This window comes from Callorhinchus milii, unplaced genomic scaffold, assembly GCF_018977255.1.
Source record: "Callorhinchus milii isolate IMCB2004 unplaced genomic scaffold, IMCB_Cmil_1.0 Scaffold13, whole genome shotgun sequence".
In the NCBI taxonomy this organism is placed as follows: Eukaryota; Metazoa; Chordata; class Chondrichthyes; order Chimaeriformes; family Callorhinchidae; genus Callorhinchus; species Callorhinchus milii.
In genome coordinates this window covers 7,285,902-7,302,282 of record NW_024704754.1, presented here as the reverse complement: position 1 = coordinate 7,302,282, position 16,381 = coordinate 7,285,902, and the positions used below count along the sequence as shown (strand labels likewise).

At 41.1% G+C, this 16,381-nt stretch overlaps 1 protein-coding gene across 1 annotated transcript; it reads right to left on the bottom strand.

The window, feature by feature from the left end:
* Window positions 1-1,238: 1,238 nt before the first annotated feature.
* Window positions 1,239-16,010, bottom strand: LOC103186484 (alpha-1B adrenergic receptor). The gene is made up of 2 exons (XM_007905552.2): window positions 14,522-16,010; window positions 1,239-2,132 (listed from the first exon to the last, which is right to left on the bottom strand). The coding sequence occupies exons 1-2, from the start codon at window positions 15,495-15,497 to the stop codon at window positions 1,564-1,566; spliced, it is 1,545 nt and encodes a 514-aa protein (XP_007903743.2). The 5' UTR covers window positions 15,498-16,010; the 3' UTR covers window positions 1,239-1,563.
* Between the last annotated feature and the right edge of the window lie 371 nt (window positions 16,011-16,381).

The window sequence follows — 16,381 nt, the reverse complement described above, 5'->3', positions numbered from 1 at the left end:
AATACACGATTTATAATATCTTTGTCTCCCAGCCTTTTGTTCTTGTGAGTTGTTCAACCACCTATCACTCAGTGTATTGTTTTAATAATGGCAATCTCCATGTGTAAGTGGCAGACAAGTGGGACTCTCAATCTGGTTCGGATGCTCTTTAAGTGAGGTACTAGGTTTCTGCATGTGTCAGACCCCCGGCTGACCAAAAAAACATTTTTTCGTGCCTACAGCATTGAAACTTCTCAAAGCACTCCACAGGGAGTGACTGCGTTTTGCAGAGTGGTTGAGTCCAGGACACTGGGACTCATTTAAAAAGCAGCTTGATGCAGTGATGGAGGGACAAATAGGGTGGGAATACAATATACAAAATACTATTTCAGGCTTCCGATGCCTTTGGATGTCTGAATGAGTCAAACATACATACATCGGCTTGGGATGTCCTCCTGACGTGAAAGGCGCTGTACAAATGTCATTTTGTATTGTAAACACACCAACAGTAGCTAACAGAGCTCAGATGTAAATTGATGACAAATAATTTGAACTCATTCCAATCAGATAAATTTAGTTGTTGATTAATTAACTTGTAAATCCATTGCACCATAGCATGTTCAAGAATGTGAAAAGGGAATTATATCTTTACTCCAGAGCAAAAAGCGGCACATCTGAACATTGGCATTGACACCAAGCTGAGTTCCATGTATGTGTGGACATGTTCCTGTATCTGGAATGGAATGTACACTCTCTTCCTGCTTGTCTAATTCCAGAGTGTATTAGGCACAGGTTGGCATGAGCTAAGGCTTGGGGATCTCCAGATTATGTGGTGGGATAACTGCTTGAATTTAACCAACTGAAACCACACAACCTCCCTTTAAAAGTACTGTCCAAAAAGCTTCCCGCTGCTTGTCCAGCTAGCACCATCTTTGTTAAGCGGAATTTTAGATTATTTTATTTAGTTAGTTTATTTGAGATATGAAAGCAGTCATGGTTTATGGCTTTCTTAATACTTTATTTTGCTTCTTCAAGACTATGTGGAGCAAGTTCATCCCTCATTGAATGGTTGTATCCATTATACAATATAATGTACAATTACACAGCGCCTTTCATGTCAAGGGAAGATCTCAAAAAGCGTTTAACACTGTTGTCTGGGCCTCCCAGATGGAAGTGCGGTGGGGAGGGGAGAGGTGACCGAAAGTGCGGTTAAAAAGATTAATCTCGAAACGGGCCTTGCTTTTAAGAACACAACTGCCTTAGGTGCGATATCCTTTTATTTAACACTGGCCAAAAGCAGTTCTCAAAATCACAGCCCCACTTGTGCATACAGGTTTCAGATGAAGTAGGGGCCATGCGTATAGGTAAGCAGACACTTTCCTGAGGATATGATGGTTTTCATAGCAACATATATACATATATACTGTATCCAAAACAATAAATTATAATAACATATAGAAAGGAGAGTGAAACATTTATATAGCATTTATAATTATATGTGTGTTTATACTCTTGTAAACAATGGAGCAAACAACAGCAATTTCACAACCAGGTCTGTACAAGTGGTAAAGGTGCCGAGCCCCTTTAAATATCTGTTTCGAGGACGTTTCGAGTCACTTTGTTACTGACGTTTGCTGGTAACCACCCCTCGGGCTTGGCTTGACATGCAAACTGATCGCTCTTCTCCTCCGACCCTGTGCAGATCCCGTACTGTCCGTTGATGATCTTGCCGGGAAACTCGCACATTTCCTTGGTCCCCTTGCCTCGGAGCGGGTTGTGGTGAAAGGACGGGAGCAGCCGCCAGTCTCGGCAAGCACACATCTCCACGTTCTCCCGCTGACTCTTGCCCACGAAGTTGGGGCTGCCGGTGACCATGACCTTCCGGGCGCTACCGTTGAAAATAACGGAGCCGTCCTCTGCGGAATCTTTATGGTGATGCTCCAGTGAGCTCATTTTCCAGTTGTAATTGTGCATGCGCCAGGCAGGTCGCTTTCTGCGGCGACACTGGCATTTCAGAATCCGGATGAACGCTCGCTTGAACTCTTTGCTGGAACAAGAGTAAATGATGGGGTTCAAACAGCTGTTGGAGTAGCCCAGCCAAAACACCACTTTAAAGACAGTGTCTGTTGGTCTCAAAGAAGGGAAGAACGAACCTGTTGGAAGAGACAATAAAGTTCGAGGTTACTTTCCTGGGTCTCAACACGTTTCTTACGTTTCTTTTTGTTCACAAGCAAATACCAAATTCAGAGATTCAGAGGGTTGTGGGTTCAAGACTTGAACTCACGTAGTCTCATTTAACACTCCAAAGCTGTGCTGTGGATGTGTTGCATTGTCAGAGGTGCTGTCCTTCAGGTGAGACGTTAAACCAAGTCTGTTCAGGTGGATGTTAAAAGTTAAAAGTTAAAAGTTCCCATGGTGCTATTGGTGATCCTGGCCAACAAACCCCCAGATAAAATTGGTCACTCATATGGCTGTTTGTGAGATATTGTTGTGCAAACAAAATACACAATCAATCCACTTTACAGTACATTTTGTGAAGCACTTTGAGATGTCTCACAGACTACATTGTCAGTGTACTGCATAACAGTGTTATAAGCGGACCTACCTTACACGGGGGTGGGTTATAACGTTGTTGACCTGTATTAATGCCGTACAGTACTTAGGTTTTGGTGGAAGGTAATGCCTTGTGTGAGAAGCACATTAAATTGTCCTAGAGGGACATTAATGTATATTAAAGCTCGCAAATCATTCTGACAGCTAGTTGGAGGTGTTTTTTGGTGTTGTTGCTTAAAGCAGCTGTTGGCTGATTTATTTAAATGGCGTCATACACACTTACCAACTCAATGCACATTGTAGGATTGCCTCGCCGTGAGAGAAATGGAACTGATTTGAAACCGTTGGTTTGGATCCAATCTAAATGCTAACAGAACCCCACAGCAACATGCATAATATTAGGATCTCCATATGGAAGGAGAAAGAAAGAAATCAAACCTCAATCATAGTGAGTAGCAATTTGACAACCATAACTCTCACTGCCTATGCGGATGTGTGACCGGGTGCACAATGTTGTGGAAAGCTTAGGTACGCAATAATATTGTCCCAGCAATTTAAAAAAATACATTGTAATGATCACCTGGAGATGCATGACAGAAGGACAGATCAATTCATATTAATATGGGAGTTATGGCTATCTTGGACTGTTAGCTAATTAATGGTAAAAAAATAAAAGTCAGGTTTGAGTAAATATCAGGTAAATATCAGTTGGGGCCATACATTTAATATGACTTATTCAAAATGTGAGTTATGTCAAACCTGCATAAAATATAAATTCTTGAACAGGACTTAGGCAGATGTATGCCTTGGGCGATTATATGATTTATATAGATCAGACTTATACGAGTTTTACTGCAGTTTTACAATAGCGCAAATAACCCTGACTTCCCCTGGGAGGCGTTATTATACGAGAGCTGAGCTGCAACTCAAAATGCCATTGTGACTTACCCTGCGAGTCTTAACATGTAAGATTATGCAGGGGATATTGGAAAATTCTTAAACTCAGCCCTAGAAACTGCTTCTTTTTAAGAACTGCGGGAAAATCACCTTCCATTTCACAGTTCACCGCGAGCTTAACTTTTAAGACAAAGGAGTTCCTCTCGGCTAAAAGTGAGGTCTCGACAGCTCAGTTCAGGGGGTTGTTAACGACCTGATGCACTATCCGAAAAGAGAATTGAGTGTCTTGTCTCCCCCAGTGTCCTGGCCAACAACCCCCAAAATAAAATTGGTCACTCACTCCATGGCTGTTGATAGAATCTTTCTGTGTGCAAATCGGCTCATGTGCTTTACCGACAAATGCACAGTTACTATGCCAAATTTATAATGTTTCCAATGATTTATGTATTGAGCGCCAATAATGGGGAAAGATAGGCAAGTGCTGACTGACTGTCTAGAGCAGGAAAGGAGTGAGTGGAGTTACCACTGGGAGCAGTCAGAGAGAGGAAAAAAAGAACGTTAATTGTTACTGAGTGGGGGAGGCAGATGTTGACTGGAGCTGGGAGACAGATTCAATTTCCTAAACTAGATTCAATACAATACAATACAAATAGGATCTGTGGACATCACAGTCTTAATGCCATCTCCCCAGGCAAAACCACAGTCTTTGTTTCTATGTTTTATGCTAGTGCTTGGAGAATTTAAGGATAAACATCAAATACAGATACAATACAGTTACTTACAATTCATGAAAGGCGCTATATAACTGCAAACTGATCTGTTTGGTTTCTAGCTCAGCTTGAGTTCTGTATGTCAACCACTAGGGAGCAGCATGAGAATGCAGATGGCTATAGAAATAGCCCTGCATCGCAATGTTATTATTTGAAATTCATTGTAATTATTCTAATATCACAATAATATTATATGTAATTCAACTATAGTTGTTCTGTAAAAGTACTCTGGGCCATTATCCAGATGGGAGGCGCACAGCATCAATGTAAATATATTGTATTTAACAGATTTAATGGCAGTTCACCCACGAAGAATAGAGTCAATCCACTTTACAATATATTCTGTGAAGCTCTTTGAGACTTCTCAATTATGTGATAAACAACAATAACTTGGATATAGCGCTCTCCATGCCGGACAGCATCTCAGAGCGCTTAGGGTCTAGTGATAAGGCACTATATCAAATGCAAGAATTAATATTATTATATTATAGCTTTTTTAATTGCTTTGCACATCAGATCGCAAACCAGATTCTACCCCTCTCTCTCTCATCTCCGATGTCTTTGTTGTCACCAAGCAGAAAATGCCCAGACAAACAGTATTAAAAAGGGCTTGCTGTAATACAAAGGATAATTTCTGTGTTTAGCTTTTTTCTAAAATATATCTCTGAAAACAAATGGGGGTGCAAAATATCTTGCCAGTAAAAGTGGCTGTCATATTTCCATATTTTGGGAATATGATGTTTCATGCTGCAAAGTACAAATAATTCTACTCTACTAATTAAGATTTAATCACGGAGGAACATTCTTTAGCAACTATCGAATTGTAGCCTTTTCTGGTCTCTTCGACGATTAATAAGAACAAGGTTCTTAAGGTTCGTAAGGTTCCATATCGAACCTTACGAAAGAAGTCTCACATCAGCAAGTTATCTTCAAATGCAGTTACTGATATTTGCCAAAATGTGACAGTGACTGTGCACATCTCACAAACATTAACAAGATTAATGGCCCTTAATTTGTTTTTGGCAAATTCGGATGCGGGAGGAATGTTGGCCAAAACACTGAGAGACTCCCTAGGAGAAGGGAGATTTTCAGAAAAATGCCAAAAGCATCTGATTTCTGTACTTATTTAACTGATGCTTCAATTATCTTTTTTCTCAATCAGGAAAACCAAAGTTTCCTTTGGACATTAATCTACTCTGGACGCAATCACTGAGGAACATGGACAATCATGTTTATTGCACAATATGTTGGTAGTGGGAAATGGGGAGTGTTGTGGAGTGATAATTAACATCTGTGATAATTATCACATGACACAACCTCGATTTGCCTTTTAGAGAAAAAGGCAAAGGCAAAAAAAAGGCAAAAAAGGCAAAGACAAGAGTGTTCCTTGTGGGACTGTGGATGGGTATAAAGTGGATCAACAACAACAACAACAAGAACATCAGCAGCAACTAGTATTTATACCTTCATGCGGGGTAGTGTCTCAGAGTCTGAAAATGCTATTATATGGAAAGTAACATCTCGAGGTGCTTCACAGAGATGGTGCGCTGAGCAGGGAGTGTGAGAGACGGGGGAGGAGGGAGCTGATTGTGGGTAGAGAGATAGGTTTATCAGGAGGTTTTTAAAGACAGAGAGAGAGAGGGGTTGAGACAAAGGGATTTTTTGTGGAGAGAATTACTTCCCTAAATGGCAAAAGGGAACGAAAAGGTAGTTGTAAATAATACTACTTCAACCACAAAATGCACGGTCACTACGTGTCACAGCAATACCCGCAAAGTGCTTTGAGACATCCTCCTGATGTGAAAGGCGCTGTATCAAATAATATAAGAACATAAGAAATGCTAGACGAAAAAAGGCCAATGTCCATCTAGTTCGCCTTCACCTTTCTGGCACATAATAGAGAGATAAATATTAGCCCTTCAAGACACTAGCCCGCATGAAGGGCGCTATATAAAAGCAAGTTGTTGCTGTTGTTTTAGTCCTCTATTACAAGCAGAAGTCCCCAGTGGAGTTCCGTAGCATAGTGGTTAGAGCACTCGCTCGCACGCGAGAAAACTCGGGTTCGATTCCTGTGCGGGTTGAAACCTTAGGTAAGTTTCCTTACTCCACACGCCTCTGTTTACCTAGCAGTAAAAATAGGAACCAGATTGTTGTTCGATTAATGAATCGCTTTCAAGGGCTAATGATCCCTCAAAAAAATGTGGTCACTCAATCCATGACTATTTGTGGGACACTGCTGTGCGCAATTGACTGCCATGTTTCGCCCACAAAATACACAGTCAATCCACTCTGCAATATATTCTGTGAAGTGCTGTGATACGTCTCAACGACGTGATAAGGCGCTATATCAAATGCAATAATTATTATCATTATTTTTGCATGAAATGCACCTCGCACACAACCATCTGTTTTACAGCCTGATTGTCTCCTTGGTTTGAAATATGACTGTGATTCACTCCTCTTGTTAATAAAGACTGTGGTATTTGGACATGCTGTACCAGGCCTCTTCTTCATGGCTTTAATACAGGCCACTGCTAACAGCTGTTTGCTATTTCAGTACTAGTAAAAAGAATAAAACTATATCCCTTCAAACATTTATTGCCATTACGCCAGGGCAGTTCCATAGCAAATCACTCTCTGAATGAAATGCATCATGCTTCCCAGAACAACACTCATTTATAGAATCATAGAATATTACAGCACAGAAGTAAGCCATTCGGCCCATCGTGCCTGTGCTGGCTCTTTGGAAGAGCTAAGAAATCAGTCCCACTCGCCTGCTCTTTCCCCTTGCAAATTTTCAATCCTATGTACTTATCCAATTCCCTTTTGAAAATTGTTATTGAATCTGTTTCCACCACCCTTTCAGGCAGTACATTCCAGACTGTAACAACTTTCTGTGTAAAAAAAATTCTCATCTCCCCTCAGGTTCTTTTGCCAATTATTTTGAATCTATGTCCCCTGCTTACCTGCCAGTGGAAACAGTTTCTCTATCAAACCTATTTACTCTATCAAACCTCATTATTTTGAACACCTCTTTTAAATCTCCCCTTAACCTCTGCTCTAAGAAAAATAACCCCAGCTTGTTTAGTCTAGCCTCTCCACATAACTAAAGTTCCTTATCCCTGCTAAATCTTCTCTGCACCCTCTCCAAGTTCTTGATATCCTTCCCAGTGTGGTGCCCAGAATGGGACACCATCTTCCAACCAATCTTCTATACTAAAAAAACGACAATGTCTGTCTGTGCTTCAAGAAGTATCTGAATAACCGATTGACGTAGAGACATGATTTGTACCTCATCGGAAAGGTCTTGCATCTGGGAATGACATGGGTATATTTGTTTTTGGATATCTCCTATTGTTCATGAGTTAAGACCTAAAATATATTGCGTTTTTCACTGCAGTTACACCTGGTGGCCGCCAAGTCAAAGTGGCGCTGTGGCAACGTGTGTCACAGAGACGTACGTAGCCAAGTGGCTGCTGCAACAAAATAAAGAACACAGAAGGAGCTAAGCCTCGGCAACAACAACAAAATTATATTTTAAAAGTGCCTTTCAGGTCGGGAGGACGTCCCTGTGATTATAAATTATACATTTATATTTATCAGTATAAAAATGCCTAAGCGAAAATCACACCTTTCAAGGACAAGTAAAAATCCTAGACAAAAGAGTGAAGCCCATACAATGAAACTGAAGAACAAAGAACAGCGCGACTGCATTTCAATGCTGAAAGAACTGCAACAGCACGCAAAATGAGTTGCCCACTCAAAGAACAGCACGGCCAAAATGAGTCCTCCCACAGGATCCTCCCAGATGGGTATAGATAAAGATGAAATGTCTGTCTGTGTGTCAATCTGCATTCCATATTAGATCCTTTGGTTGCAAGCGAAGCTACAACGGGTACAGCTAGTGACTTATAAAGGTTTAGCAGAACTTCCTTGCTTTTGTACTCTATGCCTCTGTTTATAAAGCTAAGGATCCCATCTGCTTTCTTAACAGCTCTATCAACCTGTCCTGCTACCTTCCAAGACCTGTGTATGTGAACCTCCAGGTCTCTCTTCTCCTGAACCCCCTTTAAAGCTGCACCATTTGCTGTATATTGTCTCTCCTCATTCTTCCTCCCAAAATACATCACCTCACATTTCACTGTGTTAAACTTCATCTGCCATGTGTCTGCCCATTTCACCAGACACATAGCAGATGAAGTCCCCCTTTTAGTCTGCTACCATCCTCCTTACTGTTTTCTACGTTCCCAAGTTTTGTGGCATCTGCAAACTATGAAATCTTGCTCTCTATACCAAAGTCCAAGTCAGTTATGTATATAAAGGCTAAAAATAACTAATATTGTCTTCAGTCAGACCCGTGCTTCAGAGAGACTGTAAAAAACTTAGGTGATATAGTTTTGTTTTGCTGTGTTTTATGGAGTGAGCTTCAGTGCATAAAACTTTTAAATTTGCCTGTTTTCAATACGTGCACCAAACTTCAGATGGGTTAAAGAGTTTACTCAGGGTCTGGCTGAGTCATACAGAGAAGGACTGAATTCACTGCTCACATCCAGAGTGGTTGGTTCCAGGGGCTTTTGGAGTCCTGTAGCGTAGTGATTAGAACTCGCCATACAAGTGAGAGGATCTGGGTTCGATTCCTGGGCAGAGTGAAATCTTAGGCAAGTTTCCTTACTCTACATGCCTCTGTTTACCTAGCAGTAACCAGGAACCTGGTTGTTGGTCGATTGGTAGATTGCTTTCCAGGGTAATAAATAAAAAAATGGTGACTCAATCCATGACTGTTTGGTGGACTCTGTTGTGTGCAATTGGCTGCTGCATTTTGCCCACAAACTATCAATTCACTTTACAATATATTCTGTAAAGCACTTTGAGATTTCTCAATAACATGATAAGGCGCTATATCAAATGTAAGACAAAATGGCCTTTGCAGGACAAGACTCAATGGAATTTCAGGCCTTAAAGTGTTCGCTTCACTGCTTTTAATTCATTCCTTGGGACCATCTTGCTGTGTGATCTTCACTATCCATTGTCTGGATGTTTGATGCTTCTTGATGTAATAATTAGTGAAAACATTCTGATTTTCAGCCTGTAACCAAAGCTCATGGAGATGATCCTACATCTTCAGGGTGATTTCTCACCTGAGTCTGGCTGTCGTCCACACAGAGACTTGCTGGGAAAGGACTTCCTCATGCTCTTGTTTGTGATAAAGAACGGCAGATTACATCCAAACAATCTGCCACTATAACTTAGCCAAATGACACTGATCCACAAGGAAAGCCTAAAAGACGGCATGAATACATGAATGTTACAGAACAATGGTCTGGCTGGTGCTGCATTAATTCAGCATGTTCTTACTCTCCATCTGAGCTTTCAAAATTCCCATGGAACTCACATCGAGGGACCCTCAGCTTGTTTCTCCCCCCAAACCCTTTCATTTCTGACTTTAAAACCTACTTCTTTGACCATGCCTATGCCCATGCCCCAATCATTCTCATCAATGGTCAAGATGTTTCATGGTGGAGCCAATTTCTACAGCATCTTTAATCACATAATAAATCATTGTATTTGATATGGCATCTCATTACGTCATCAAAATAGTTCCATCAAACGGATTTTATCGCAAAGACTGTGCAATTGAATATAGCAGATTTACTAGGAACCTTACAGCCCTCTGGCCTCAATATTGATTTCAACAATTTCAGACCATAACAGCTCACCTTCCCCCTACCCTTTTTTTGTGACCATTACCACATCATCTTGGTCCCAGACACACCTTTTCTCTCTCTGGTCTGCCTATTTTGTTGCAATTTCCCCCATCCATTTTGTTCTGCATTATTAAAATTTCTTTCCCGTTTTGTTGCAACCCCCTTTGTTTTGCATCATTAACACCTCTTTAACCCATCTTCCCTTGTCCTCTACCTCATTTTCTCCTTTGTCTTCCTTGCCCTGCCTCCCCCATCTCTGTTAGCCCTTAAAAGCCTCTCCCTCCCAAACATGCCCCAGTTCTGATGAAGGGTCGTAGACCCGAAATGTTGAATCACTTTCCTTTCTCCATAGATGCTGCCTGACCTGCTGAGTGTTCCCAGCGACTTTTGTTTCTGTTTCTACTTTGCAGTATAATAATAATAATCCTTGCATTTGATATAGCGCTTTTCACGTCGGGAGGATGTCCCAAAGCGCTTCACAGAACACACTGTAAAGTGAATTGACTGTATATTTGTGGGCGAACGCGGCAGCCAATTGCACACAGCAATGTCCCACAAACAGTCGTAGATTGAAAATGACCAATTTATTATTGTTTTTGGTTTCGGAGGGATTATTATTAGGTGTGTGGAGTAAGGAAACTTGCCCAAGGTTTCGCCCTCTGCCTGGAATTGAACTCAGGTCTCTCGATTGCAAAGCGAGTGCTCTAATCACTGAGCTACAGGACTCCACGAAAAAAAGGGATTATTACCTCCGGAAAGCGATCTGCCAATCGCGTCCTACTTACTGCTAGGTAAACAGAGACGGTGGAGTAAGGAAACTTGCATAAGATTTTGCCCTGCCTCGGAATCAAACTCAGATCCTTTCGCTTGTGAGGCGAGTGTGATAACCACTAACCGTGGTTTAGTGGTTACAGCAATGGCCATATTTCTTTGGAAGTATGGTCAGAAGTTCAATTTTATGATCATTTGCAAGATACTGCAGTTCATTCTAAAGATACATAGCTCCCTGTAGAACATTAATACGTTTTAAACAGAACATAACCAAAGGTAAATCGTTCACCTCAAGAACCTGACATTTCTGTTACATTATAATAAGTCAACAAAATTGTGTTAATTACCGTATCCACTATTACCACTAAACCACGGTTAGTGGTTATCACACTCGCCTCACAAGCGAAAGGATCTGAGTTTGATTCACTGTCAATCACTGTCTGTGATTCACGGAGATTCACATGTTGGGGGAAAAAACATCAATTGAGCTCCTAGGGCTACACTCTACTGTTTCCAATATTATTTTGGCGACAAGACACTGCTCGTGACCGAAAGCGAAAGAAATCTATCACTGGGTTCGAGATAGTTTCATGATGGCTGCATCATTGCATTAAAATACTTTATGGATTGTATGATTGATGCTGGGCTTACTGCAGACCTGATAATTTATCATAAGAATACAGAGAGATTGACAGAAAGGCTTGAGGTCACAATGCAGGGCAGAGTGGGATTTCCAGCTGCCTTCGCTTTATGATATGTATCTTGAACTGGAGCGAAGGTAGGAATCGAGTGAAAGATCCCCTGCAGCTGGGTTGAGTTTCCCTCTGGAAGGGCATCAAAATCACTTCCGCTGCACACACAGCAGGGATCAGGTTTGGCAGGAGCTGGGTAGTTAGGAAGGCAAAATATTATTTTTCACAGCAACAGAGGAGCCTACCAGTGGATCCAATAGAGTTCTTTAACATTTGGAAAGATTTTGAGAAGAATAAACAGTGAGAGCTCACTCAGTGAATCGGCAACACGTTTAAGGATTGTCACTGGAAAGGGTTAAGGGAGAGGCGAACAAAAAATGGTGTTTCTGCAGAGGGTGATTACAACAACAATATAATAATAATCATAAACATAATAATCATAATAATAACAATAATTTGTGTTTGTTTCACGTAGAAAAATAAATGTCTTGTAGAGTTTTATAAAATGGCAATTGACTCGAAATGTAAGTGAATGTTGTTCTATAAGCAAAAGCATGACCACAGCTACTTCAAATAAACAGAAGGGTCATGTTACAAGTTGTGACTGTAGCTAACACTATGTAAAAATATTTTTTTAAAAAGTAATTGGGTGAATATTTGACGAGAAAAACAAGAACAACATCTGCGAAGTGCTTTGGGACATCCTCCCGACGTGAAAAGCGCTATATCAAATGCAAGGATTATTATTATTATTATTATAATTTGCACTTTTATAGCACCCTTCTTGTAGGATGATGTCTTCAATATTTGTTGACGGGAATCAGTTTGTAGCCTGAAATTACCACTGCAAAGATCTAAACATTGAAAACAATTTCAAGAGCAGCAGGAGCTGCCTCGTCAAGATCAATCCGTTCTAAATAACCTTTATCACACTTTTGTTTCATATTTGTTTTTAATTTGAGCATTGACATAAGCAAATTTTAGATTAATTCAGCAATTAATTCTGATAGTTTTGCCATGTCAGAATAATATAATAATATTATTATAAGTGATAGTCTCAGGAACCATCTCTTGAACAAAAATAATCATAATAATTCTTACTTTTGTTACAGCGCCTTTCAAGTCAGAAGGATGTCTCAAAGTGTTTCACAGGATATACTGCAAAGTGGAGTGACTGTATTTTGTAATGATAATAATAATTCTTGCATTTGATATAGCGCCTTATCACGTCTTTGACACATCTCAAAGTGTGTTTTTTGTCGGATTGTGTACAGTCTTTTGATTGTACACAATCTTTAGTAGGCGAACAACTAACTTTTTATAACAAAACACAGACTAAAATGGACAAAAGAAAACAAATCTGAATTCCTGGTTTGGCTTTTCAAAGGACTTCAGTCGAGACTATCTCTTCAAATCATGGTACTTTTACAACAGCCTGCATTGATTATACCTCGCTCCAGAATGCTTGACTATCTTTAATACATATTGTTTGAAAATAAAGTTTCATGAACCATAAGCAGAAGCTATATTCCTGATGGGAATGGGGTGGATTTCCAGGAAACTGCAAAACCGCATATCCATCAAATAACAATATAATTCTACCCTTTGTGCTCCTGAACATGGGAATGGCAGTGTAGCTAAATGTTGCCTCTGGAACAAACACATTCCCTGTCATTCATTCATTTGATGTGTCTAATTTCAGCGTAGGTGTAAGTTTCATGGAAATAAAAATTGCCTTTCAAAACACACGTTGCTTTTTTATTCTTAAACAACCCCCACCCATCCACCCGCGTGATGATGGGTGACCTTAGCCTTTCTTTAATGTGAATGATTTACGTTAACTGCTGATGTTTGATTTGCGCCTGGAAACATTGCTTTTGATTGCCAAGTGTTCAGTAACAATGCCACTGGCCCCGGGCACAGAATCCCTCTACCCCTGTCAAATCCCTCCTAAAAAAAAACTACCTCTTTGACCGCACCTATAGTCACCCCTCCTCTTTTCCCTTTTTTACAGCATCCGATCCCATCACTGAGATGGGCTCCGAGACATTATCTCACGTGAAGGGCGCTATATAACGCAAACTGGTTAATTTGCAAAATCAAACTAAAAATCTGATTAAAGGAGAGGACAGGAGTTTGCTTTGTGTGAAACACGGATAAGAAAAAACACCTTGCAAATAGCCACAAAATAAGGCTGATAATGTTTATTTTGCAATGACTGCTGCAAAGGTTTTAATTGCTTTATGTGATTCCTGGGCATCTCCAAATGACTAAGGAAACAGGAAATATATGAAGTAAGATGTTCAATGTAGCAATTCAGAAATATCTGCGTCAAAAACAGTCGTAAAAACAAAAACGTAAATGGCAGACTGGCTGCAAAATAGCCATTAACAATGTTGCAAAAAATATATAATTGTAAAGGAAGCAAAACAGAGTCTTTTTTGAAAAACTCACTAAAATTCTTGCATTCTCATTTTCTTATGTTTTCGTTTGCAATAGCTGCTTAAGTTATAAGTTTGACAAATTCCCTTTAGAGTGAATAAGTGACCCAGCAGTGAGCAGCTGGACTGAAATGTTTCACTAGCATCTAATAAGGTTTCATTCATAACTGCCTGCTTCCAAAGTACTGTACATACAACTGAATCTAACTCAGGTCCAAAGAGAGAGAGGAATGCTAATATGTTGAATCGGTACAAACACCCTTTTGTAAGTGCCATAAAAACGTGGGTTTAGCTCAAAATGCTAAGAAAGCACAAGGCTTTCCTCCCCTACTGAAGGGGGGAGATGTGTCAAAGACGTGATAAGGCGCTATATCAAATGCAAGGATTACTATTATTATTACCCCCTCTGAGATGAAGTACTGCACTTAGACAACATGGGCAAAATATTCCCATGAAAAAGATAAGACATAGAATGACCTCAATTTATGCAGAATTCACTAACAATAATCATTCTTGCATTTGATTTAACGCCTTATCACATTATTAAACTGTCTCAAAGCACTTCACAGAATATACTGTAAAGTGGATTGGAGTGTATTTTGTGGGCGAAATGCAAATAGTTATGGGCAACACTGAATAGTTAAGGGTTGAAAGGGGATGGAGCCCCGGTTCAGATGTGAAGGAAGCTAGATCTATTGACAGGTTGCACTTACCAAGGGGGAGAGCAAGGAAAAATGGGAACCAGCAAAGGACAAACATGCCAACTACGATGCCGAGAGTCTTGGCGGCTTTCTTCTCTCTGGAGAACTTGAGGAGGCGCACGGACAACGAGCTTCTGATATGGTTCCCTTTGGACTTGGACACTCCAAGAGAGTCCTCCTGAATGTTCCTGCAGTGGATACGCAGGGTTAACTCGCTGGAATCTGATCTCTCCCTCATGATCCCAGCCTCCAGGTTCCTTGTGGTCCTCTTGGCCACTATGTAAACTCTGCAGTACATGACCAGGATGACAGCCAGGGGAATGTAGAAGGAGCCCAGGGAGGAGAAGAGAGCGTAGCCTGGGTCTTCAGTGATTTGGCAGTCTCTTTCATCCGGTGGTGCTGGCTGTTTCCAACCCAAGAGAGGTCCTATGGAGATGACAATGGATAGGACCCAGACTCCCACCACCACCAACACTGCTTTCTTCTCGGTGACGATGGAGGGGTAGCGAAGGGAGTAGCGCACACCGATGTAGCGGTCTATGGAGATGGCACACAGGCTCATGATGGAAGCTGTGCAACACAGCACGTCCACAGCTGCCCAGATGTCGCAAAATATCCTCCCAAAGGTCCAGTAGCCCAGGATCTCCAGTGTGGCAGAAAAGGGCAGAACTGTGGTGCTCAGGAGGAGATCAGCGATGGCCAGGTTGATGATGAAGTAGTTGGTGGTGGTCTGCAAGTGCCGGTTGAAAGCCACCGACAGAATGACCAAGATGTTGCCTACCAGAGCGAACAGGAAGAAGAGTCCCAACACCAGCCCCAATGTGGCTGCTCGGCCGGGGTCCAGTGCTGGAGATGAGGTCCTATTTTGGAAAGTCCCGTTTGAGATGTTGCCAGTCAGGTTCCCATTGAACAAGACAGAATAATAGGAGAGGTTCTGGATCAAGCCCGGATCTCCATCATATTGCCCCGGATCCATACCGGCTCTCATTCCTCATAGCAGCTCAAAGCAATCTCCATCTCAGCGCCAGAGAGCAAGTGAGAAGCTTTAGAAAGCGGGACTCCCCCCACCAATCCTCTCTCCCCTTCTTGCCAAGAGTTGACCAAGGTTTTTTTTCCTCTCTCTCTTCCCCCAGTTAGTAACACACTCAAGCTCTAATCACTGAAGCCTCCAGTTGCTCTGCACAAGCGATCTCCAGGACTGAAGAGTTTTAAAAGACTGAAGAGTAAAAAGTTACAGATGCTCAGATCAGAAGTGATTCACTCCTCTTCCTCCCTGGTGTCTGGTTGTTCTGCTCTAGTTCTGGTTGAACACAGTAACTCCCTGAAGCTGCAATCGTCTTGATGGTTGAGTTCTGTCTGACTGGTGCTCTCTCTCTCTATATATATATACACATGTGATTCACATACAAGATCTTCAGCAATACAAAAAAGGAGCATTTAAAGCTGACTGGATCTCTCTCTCTCTGAGACTGTGAGAGCCTGAGAGCCACAGGGTATCCCAGCCTGGGGTGGGGGTGAGTGAGTGTGTGTTTGGGGAGGGGGCAATGAATTAAAGAGCCTCCCAACTCAGCTCAGCTCAGCCCCTCACACACTAATGTAACAAGTCTTAAAGGGACATCGCCCCTCACTGAGGTTAAGGTAAGACCACACTCGCTTTTTTAGGGACAAAACACCGTATTTCGATGTTTGATTTCCTCGACAGTTTTTTTTTCACATTTCAATATCAAATTTCCTAAAAAAAAGCACTTTTAAGGAAATAGTGGTATGGGATTGCAAATAACTGGTTTGTTCAGATAGCTATTATTATTATAATATTATTATTATATTATTATTATAATATTATTATAATATTATTATTATTGCTAGAAACAG